Source organism: Lissotriton vulgaris, chromosome 4_1 (genome assembly GCF_964263255.1).
Source record: "Lissotriton vulgaris chromosome 4_1, aLisVul1.2, whole genome shotgun sequence".
Lineage (NCBI taxonomy): Eukaryota > Metazoa > Chordata > Amphibia > Caudata > Salamandridae > Lissotriton > Lissotriton vulgaris.
Genome location: NC_141691.1, coordinates 3,339,402 through 3,349,464, shown reverse-complemented (window position 1 = coordinate 3,349,464; position 10,063 = coordinate 3,339,402). Strand labels below are relative to the sequence as shown.

General features: G+C 38.8%; 1 protein-coding gene across 1 annotated transcript; it reads right to left on the bottom strand.

The window, feature by feature from the left end:
• Nucleotides 1–238: 238 nt before the first annotated feature.
• On the bottom strand, nt 239–9,839 carry LOC147718187 (vomeronasal type-2 receptor 26-like). The gene is made up of 3 exons (XM_086966631.1): nt 9,784–9,839; nt 2,280–2,293; nt 239–1,005 (listed from the first exon to the last, which is right to left on the bottom strand). The coding sequence occupies exons 1-3, from the start codon at nt 9,837–9,839 to the stop codon at nt 239–241; spliced, it is 837 nt and encodes a 278-aa protein (XP_086822757.1).
• Between the last annotated feature and the right edge of the window lie 224 nt (nt 9,840–10,063).

The following is a 10,063-nucleotide window of genomic DNA, read 5'->3' as shown; positions in this document are numbered from 1 at the left end:
TTAGATGTGGCATTTATAATTAGAGAGTAAGGTGCACAGCCATTAAAATATTTTCTTCTTTTCAGGTGGAGACCGTCTCTTGTTCCCAAGCACGGTATTCTACATGAAAGGCCACATCCATCTTCAGAAGGAGTCGTCATCTGTGCTGCACATTCTTTTCTTTGGAAATCCTTGTACAGGTTGCTAAAGACCACAATCCTATAGAAAGGCAATCATTCATGATTTACATTCTAATGCTTTATTCATTTTTGCTGAAGCTGTTTTTTTGCATTAGGTATTGCTTAGTATTCATATCCGGCCGCCAAAGGACAATATAACACTTGGGAAAGAAGATACACCCAAGAAGTCCTGCAGCAGAAGACAAGATGGCAAAGATCTCCACAGCTACCAAATACTTCCCCTCTGTGCTCAGGTAAGCCGGAATGAATGAGATCCAGACGGCCAGAAACACAAGCATACTGAAGGTGAGGAACTTGGCCTCATTAAAACTTTGGGGCAAATTACGTGCATGAAATGCAACCACAAAGCTGACAGTGGCCAACAAGCCCAGATATCCCAACATCAGATAGAAGAAGAGAACGGAGCCCTCGTCACACTGGAGGATGGTGGTGTCCTGTATCTGTATCTTCACTGGGAACGGGGGATCAAGGAGCAGCCAGACTGTGCAAATCAGAACTGGAGCAAATGAACACACAAGGACGACTCCAACGGGCATTCTGGCCCCAAGCCACCTTGAAGAACGGCTGGAGGGATCGCGAGCATTGAACGCTATAATCACAGTGATGGTCTTGGCCAGAACGGTGGAAATGCTGATGGCAAATATGATTCCAAACATGTTTTGTCGGATCATGCAGGTGGCCCTCATGGGATGGCCAAAAAAGGTGAAGGAAGAAAGGAAGCAGAGCATGAGGGCGATGAGGAGCACGTAGCTGAGACCTCGATTGTTCGCCTTGATGATGGGTGTGTCTTGGTACCTCTTGAAGATGCAGAGAACAAACACATTGGCTAAAAGAAAGAAGCAGGTCAAGCATGAAAGTGTGATCCCCAAAGGCTCCTCAAGGGACAGGAACAGCACAGTTGTTGAGTCACATTGTGTTTGTCCTTTGTTTGGCCAGTGGTCTTCAGGGCAAGGCCAGCAGTGAACGGCATCTGGAAGGGAAAAAGATTATTGGTTTCTGATTTGAATCTCTGAACAACCAAAATAAAAATTGGTATCACCTCCAGTTAGAATTTAGCAAACATGATTAGGAAAAAAAGAGGCAATGAAAATGGGAATCCCATTAATATTTAAAGTACATATCATTTGATCTTTAGATCAAATTCTGGAAGAAATTTGGGGAGAATTTGAGGAGAAGAGTGTTTCTGGGGGAATTAAGTATTGAATGAGGTGTGTTATAATTAAGTGAGTGTTAATTATGCACCTACGTGGGTCATTACGTGAGGTGTGTTCAAGTGTTGTTAATTGGGGGAATGAAAGAAGTAATAGAGGAGATGGAGATAAGTGGGGATCTGGTGTCTAGTGGAGGAAGCAGAAGGAACGTGGTACATTGTAGGATTTAAGATACATCGACACACATGATTTCTAAAATGGAGAGCTCATCGCTCTCCCTGAAGAGTTGTGCTCATGAAGATGAGGTTTGTTATTGTGATCAAAGGGGTTTAGTGTGCCCACTACCAGGTTGTGTGTAGTTGTACATTTGTGCCGTGCTCCAAGGTATCACTCACTGAAGTGGAGTTTGGAACATATCAATAAGGTTGCATCCCCATGTAAGTGGGATATGTCCCCCGGGCACTAGTTGTTGAGTCCTTAGAAAAAAAGCTTCTCAGATAGATCAAATTGTTGTATAAAAAGACGTTCAGTCCTTTATGTAAAGATTTACATCCTGTATTGGATTGTTGCATCACAATTCATGCAGAAATATTGTAATTTTTCAAACACTTCAATTCCCAGAATGCATTTCAATTGTTTATTTGTTTTACATGATCCCAATGCATTTTGGCATCAATGCCATCATCTGGGGATAATCTGCAAACAGTAATACATGTATTTCAGGCATATATACAAGAGGAAAAGTAGTGGGTGATTAACCTTCACCAAGTATTATCCCGTGATTTGTAAATGAAATGGGTGGTTTTAATAAAGCTCTTTGCTTCTCTCTTAATCTGTGGCTGAATACGTTGGGCAGTTATGTTAATAAAGTTACGAGCCATGTGTTCAAACGCGATGTTAAACTGACTCTAAACGAGTCATTTTGCTGATTAACTCAAATATGTGTCACCTGTGTTTGGCACACTGAACAGAAAAAAGTTTTAAAGCTTAAAGAAGTTCAAACGATACAACACCCACTCAAGCTGTCAGTGCTATTTAGGCAGAATACGTGCAATGTGCAGATTTAGTAAAAAGCTATTTTTGTTAATACTGCTTACCGGGTGTTAGAAGTGAAAAATCACTGGTAGTCTTCCAAACGAAGTTTGTTGTATCGCAATGCATCCGAGTGCAGTGTTACAGATGCTCGGGTGGTGGGCGGTTCTTGTGCCGTGTAGGGGGTGCATTAGTGAACCCAAAAAAACAGTTTGTGTGACGAAAGGGTCTGATAAAGATTCAAAAGGTGCACAAAAAAAACAGAAACAAACATTGTATTCAGAGAAAAAGTGAAGGCGAATTTTACGAGTGTGATAAATGTATGATGCTCGAACTTTTAAATGAACACGACTGTTAATGAAACCTCTGGGGAAAAAATGATGAACTAAATCTAAGAAATCGGTCAGCAGAATATTATGGATCTAAAAAGGTCTGAGAAAAATGATGATCTGAGGAAATGGTAATCCACATAGTGCCATTATAGCTTGTTGTTATTAAAGGTAACATAAATATTCCATACGATCATTCATGCCAAATGGCTTTATGGAATTCAAAAGGGTAATCCAATCGTTTTCACATTGCAGAAAAAAATTATGATTTTCTCTACCCTCTCGCCTGTCGATGATTTCCAGTACACAATACTTTAATTGACTGATGTTATGTCCTGCTTCCAGGAAGTGTTGAGCAGCTGTTGATTTCATTAGTTTTGTTCTAATATTAGATTTGTGCTCATTCAACTGTTTTTTTATCTTCCTTTCGGCTTGTCCAATATAAACCTTTCCACAAGGGCACTTTATCATATACACCACATTCGATGTGTAGCATATTGCTGTTACCTTCATTTTGATTTTATATCCCTTCATGGGATGGGTGAGGTAAGTTCCTTTTATGATGATGTTGCAATTATTACAAATCCAGCAAGGAATTGTGCCTTTGAAAGAAACTTCAGTTGGTGTTTGACTCGGGTGTCTTAATCTTTCACTGATATTTTTTCTTCTGGGGTAAGCGAAGACTGGTTTGTGTTTAAAAATATGGTTGAAGTCCTGTTCCAGCCTGAATATTTGCCAGTGTTTCTTGATTATTCGTTTGTACAAAGCACTCTTTGTGGAAAATTTAGAGACTATGGTGAATTGCTCCTTGATGTTTTTTTTTAATTCTGAGCAGTTCATCTGTGCTTTTAAGGAAACAACGGCCCCTCGCTTTTGTAGTACCTGGTCAGGATATTCGCGTGCTTTGAACCTCTGTGTCATATTATCAAGTTGTTCCACTGTTTTTCTGGGTTAGATAGTATCTTCTTTACTCTTAGAAATTGGGAGTATGGTAAGTGTTATTTGAGAAGTTGTGGATGGAAACTTTGATAGTGAAGGGTATTGTTCCTGTCTGTGTACTTCCTGTATAGATCAGTTTCAAGGCCAGATGGTGTTTTGATGGTGTTTTGACGATTCTTACAACCAAAAACTGTATTTCAAAGGGAAATTGTATCCGATTGTCAATTAGATTGAGTTTGTGTAATGGTTCTGATAAGATGGTAGTTGGACCTTTCCAATGGATGAAGATATAACCTATAAATCGTAGATATCATTTTAGATGAGATGTCCATGGATGTACTGTTAAGATGTTATCTTCTTTAAAGCGGTTCATGAAGATGTTGGCATATGCTGGAGAGGCACAGTTTCCCATGGAAGTACCAGTTTTCAGTTGGAACCAATCCTCTTTCTACTTAAAATAACTATGTAATAGAGTAAATTCCATGAGCTCCATCAGAAAAATCTTTAGATCTTGTTCGTAATCTGTGCGTAACAAAGCATATTCAACTGCTAATATTCCTGATTGATGAGGGATGGATGTGTAAAGTGAATTCACATCAACAAAACACAATAGGATTTCTTCTTCTTCTTGTTCTGTGAAAGTGACTTGATTGAGCTTGTGTAAAAAATCAGTGGTGTCTGTGATGAATGATCTCATAGCCGTAACACATGGTTGTGAATGCCGATGTAGAAACTTTCCCACTGGTTCATGTAGGCTTCCCTGAGTGGTGACTATCGACCGGTACGGAGGAGTGCCTGGTTTTCTGTGTATTTTTGGTACCATGAATAATGTAGGACTCTTGGGATAAGGTTGTAATAAGTATTTCTTTACTTTGTCGTTGATGACTCCTTTGTCAACGCTCTTTGTGATACATATTTAGTGGAGTAGCTTTCTTTTAGTTGTAGTGTTGTAGTCTGCTAGAGGAGGTGTGTTCCAATGGACTTTGTGGTTCGTTGTAGAAGCCCCTATTTACTCGTATGTTTTCTAATGTAACAAATATGGTATATTGTAGGAGACACCATTAAGTTGTATGTTAAGTGTGGTTTCATGATATGCCTTATCCAGCGATGATATGGCAGTCAGTGGTGTAGGCAGTGTTGTGTAGTGGCCAAGGTTTGATTTACTGTAAGAGTTTTGGAAACCAGTAACGTATGATGCACGTTTGGCCTGGTCATTGATTCAATTGTATCTCTCCTACAAAGTCCAAAGAACCATCTGCCTAGCCTTCAACGACTATTTATTTTCCACAAGGTGTATAAGACACATAATATATGTTTTGTTTGTACAAATCATAAAAAAGTTATAAATGTACCATTAATTATATTCATCTTTTTAAGATGTGAAGATTATTTTGTCTAGTTTGATGGAATAATATTTTGTTAAGGGTAAAATATCTTTGATCAATGAACCCTACTAGTGAAGCATAGTTTCAAGGATTTGATTAACTTCTCCAACAATGTCCTTAAGTTATCAGCATTTTAGAAAATAACTTTATATTTTTAATGTATAATTTCTATCTTCCTTCCTACTTCTTCCTAAGTTTTCTAGATCTTTTTCTTTTATATAGTAGAAAAAATGTCTTCTATTAATGACGGGGTAATCTTTATAGAAGATCTAATCTAGGTACGGAAATTGACTAAGGTGTAAACTAGTGGCAAAGCTTCATGTTCTTGTTAATGTAGAACAGAGCTGAGTTGTTAATGACAATAGAGGGAAATGGAAATGGGATTTTAGCATTGTTTTGGGCATATAGCCTATTAAAGGAGATAGATATTCTGGAGTTGCTCAGGAAACGCAGCCTAGTGGATGAGGTGCTCTCAATACAACAAGTGATGGGTTTTAGAAAATATTTGGGTAGAGATGGAAATCGTAATTTGAAAATATGGGGATGCACAGATGATTGGTGGTGGTGAACTGATGAAATGAGGGCTGAAAAAACAGGGGATGAGGTAACATCTGACTATTGTCTAAGAAGTACAAAGTAACATTATATTAAATAATCTGTGCCTGATTCACAAAGGGAAACTACATTTTTCAGTATGTTTACTCTTTGTAGTAATTTTACTACTTTTGCTACTCACAAGTTCTAAGCGTAAACCTACTACAAAAGTGTAGGGTACATTTTTCGATACCGAGAGGGAGGCAGCTACCTTACTCTCCTGTGTGTAAATGATGTCCCTGTTTAAACCCCTCTCTGACCCACTCTTACTCCTCCCTAATGCCATCCCTCTCAGTAGTAAATCAGCCACTTTTCCCATCTATTTCCGTGTGCCCCTCATTCACTGCTAAAATATACCTTTCTATGTGCAGACGATCTGAAGTGGGGGCCGATAACTCAAATGTTCATTTAATGAAATATTCAGTAGTACCTTTAGTGTTATTGCAAAATGTTTGCAAAGTGCACTTTGAGAATCAGGCCCTTTATTTGTAAGTTGGAACTGAAGAAGGTGTGAATATGTTTTTAGGCAGAGTGTTTTATGTACATGGTTTAATGTCATAAAAAGGATATGGTTTAATCATCCTGATATCATAGGATTCATCTCTGCCGGTAATCCTTCATTCATTTACACCTTTCCATGCTGACGCCCCCGGGGCACCCTTAAGAGTGATTCTCATATGTAATTATCACAAGGTGTCATCTCTTTTTCTGATTTGTTCAATAGATTAACCTGTCAAAAGTATGAAGTTCCCTACTAGTCTTCCCGAACCTCCTCTCCGACCCTTCTAAAGTGGATTGCCAGTAGCGGCTACCTCATGCTACTGCTCCCAGGTGAGAGTGGGGAGGAGTTGCTTTCTGCTTCTGGATATGTTTCTGGGTCCATGAATCTGACAATTAATCACTAAGATTCTCTCAGTGATGATCAACTTGACCTCAAATCAAAACACCTGTGAGGAATTCATTTTGGAATCTCTAAAAGGCCTTGCATTGCATCTTGACTGGCCACGTTCTCAAGTGAGATACTTTAATCCGTTTCCATAATTTATGATCCCTTCTTATATTTGGTATTCTTATTTCTGCTGCAGATTTATCAGTATCAGCCTAGAGTATGCACTGTGATTCCAAACTCCGAATCATTTTCTCTTGCTTCCATGTTAGTGTCAGCTGTAAATGTGCTGCCTGTGTTGTTACAGCCGGTCCCAAAGAAGGAGTGTATTGAACTTATATATGCTTGTTTGAGGTTCCACACGGAACCTTCTTGTGTTGTCATGGTACGCTTTGCTGCCTGTTCTAAGTAGAGTCAGTTGGTGCCTCTCATCAGGACTGAGAGTATCGGTGGCTCGTTGTACCCACGAATAAAGGCTTAAAACCACACTTCTGCGTCCTGTGGATCGCAACACGACAGGGCACGCCACCGCAACATTACGCTGTTTTATTGGCATCTAATATATACAGCAAAGAAGGTGAAACAGGTCTGCAAATCATTTCAAGAAAGATCTGCAAGAAAATGTACTTTACACCGTCACCTCTGGGCTGATTGGCGTTGATTGTCATTCCCTTGGGAGTTCCTTCAAGGATCAGATGCGCATTTCCTGTGAGAAGGCGCAGCTGAGTGGGACTTTTTCTGCAAACACTTTGTCAATGACAAATGCAGTGTTTTGATATTTCCGCTCACAGTTGGTTTGAATAAACTGGTGGGGTATTCTGTCGTCCAGAAAGTTTTTTTTATAAATAATTTTATTGTGGGGTTTTCTTTTCTTCTTCCTGAAATGGAATGATGCATTTCTGTTGTTTTCTCGACTGTGATGCACTGTTAATTAAAAAACTTGTGTTTTAATACATTTTGTTCATTCTCTGCCTTGTGTTATGCTACCATCTAGTGGGCACTTTTTTTCTCCACATTTTCAGTCCAGTACTGTTTGTACTGCTATTTCTTACTCTACATAGAGTAAGATGTTTGATGAATGTAGTTTCATGCTCCCTGTTAAAAGGGATACTTTGGATTAGCATTCTTTTTTTAATTTGTTTTTATTGAAGCCGGAGTTTAAAACATGATATAAAATACAGAATATAAATATAAATATCAATCACATTTGAATCACAAAAGATATCACAAACCCTCAGCCTATTTAACACTCTAGCGTCAAGATAAAAGAAACAGGTCTTCTATTAACACAATTGCATAAAAGACACCTATAAAGATCCCAGGCCGCCCACCATGGTTGTATGTCAGTACAGAGCATGCTTTTACCCCGCGTGCCATTACGACGCCGGGATTACAATGGTTGTTACAAAGACTTGCGTCGGGGGGCTCTGGATAGTGGAATAGTTTAATTTTCTATTCCAACTCCAGTCCCCGTGGATAGTAGGGAAGGTGTGGATTGAAAATTAAACTATTCCCTATCCGCCAGCGCCCTCCAGCGAAAGTCATTGTAACGACTTTCGTTGTAATCCCCGTGTTGTAATAGTCATGCGGGGTAATAGTTGCGTCATAAAGGATGTTCCCCCCCACCATCCCATCGCACCATAGCAGCAATTACTAACATTTCCTCTAGCTAATGATCAAAATTGGTACCACACGTTTTCTTAAATTTCTTCAGACCCTCAATTCGTACCTCATAACTATATTTGCTTTTCTTGACCCTCCTCATCTTCTGACTCCACTCCAAGGCTGAGGGGATCAAGTCCGAACGCCATTTTTGTAATAACAGTGATCTGGGGATCGCCATTGCTATGTACGAAAATCTAGTCATAGATTCTGAGAGGGGAAGGTCTGGATCAAAACCAAACAAAATTAGCCTATCATTAATTTCCAGCTGTATATTACATTCCTGTTCGAGAATCAGAAATACATCAACCCAATAAACATTAATATTTGGACTGCTCAGCATAATATATAAATAGCGGAAACATTGGGAGGATTGGTTGGCAAACATCCTAGCCATTGCGGCGGGAGTTCGGTACAATATTCATTTGCTAAAGAATAACATCCTACGGTAGTTTGACCCTCTCAAAGTGCTAACATTTAGCCTATTAATTGTGGTCCAGATATGGGGGAAATTTCGCAATTCTCATGGTCTCAACATTTCTTAATTGCTTTTGATTCAAGATCCGGCCCCTTAAAAATGGACAAACATTTCTTCCAGGCACCTGGTTTCCTATTCAATTCTGTCACTAATAAATCCTCCACCAATGGATTCTGATCCATAATGAAAAGCACATTTATTCTGCCAAGGTATTTATATAAAATACCATAAGAATTACGTAGGATAAAATCATAAGCAATAAATTGAAGCATTTCATCTACTGTCATCCAGTTACCATTCCTTAAAAAACCTGATACTTTGACATATCCTGCTACCGCCCATTTTGATGTCAAATATACAGGTTGTTTTACCCCAATTAAGGGGAGGATGTCTTCTATTAAGGTGGCTGAATTATTTGCTGGAATAGAATATTTTAAAATAAAGGCCTGCTGTCTTTTAAAGATCCATTGGAGACACTTGTAACGTACCACCTTCGGGTATCTCAACATTCCCAGAGGAAAATTGATTTGAGTGTCTTTACACATTAAATTCATAAAGAAAGTGCAATAAAAATGTGTTTGTGGCAAAGGCTTAAACCTGGATAAATATTGTGCAAAATACGCATCGGAAGTTATACAATGCGGGAGGGCAGTTATTAATCTGCACCCGGATATCCAAAGCTCGGTTAACGTTAATCCGAAAAGTTATCTGGGAATATTTTATTCCGAGTCAATTGATGATTTATATAAATTGAATTATGTTTCACTACTAAAGAAAGTTCAAGAGCTGCTGTCTCGATGGAATACACTCCCTTTATCCACCATTGGACGTTTGCTCTAATTAAAATGTCTGTCTTACCACTATTCAACTTTTTGTTTTCATCAATACCATGCACTTTAACAGGTTCGTTTTTTTCTCAGGTAGAGTCCATGTTTACAGCCTTTATTTGAGCATAGAAAAATCTACGCCTAGCACTTAGCACTTTATATGAAGATATAGATCAGGGAGGGATAGCCTTACCCAACCTAAAATGCGTATTTTGGATTAGCATTCATTGACTTGGCAGTTGTTAACTGTGAGTTACTGTTTTTCTACTAATAACTACATTCATTGCTAGTCATTTTATTTTCAATTATGCAATCTGTTACCCCTCCACCTCCATTTTTGGAGAGCCCTGGCACACCTCAGATACAATGGAGGCCATGGTTTGATGCATTTGAAACGTACATAGAGGCAATAGGCGCTTCACGATATAGGGTGGAAGGGAAAACATTTCTTCTTCTAAATTCTTTAGGGTTTGAATGAAGGGAGGTCTTCAAACACCTTCCTAACATTGTGTTGGCAGATGGAAAATTAGTCGACGAATACCAAGAAGCAGTTAGGAAACTAGTGATCAAATTCGATTTACAACCCAGTTTAGTAGTTTTG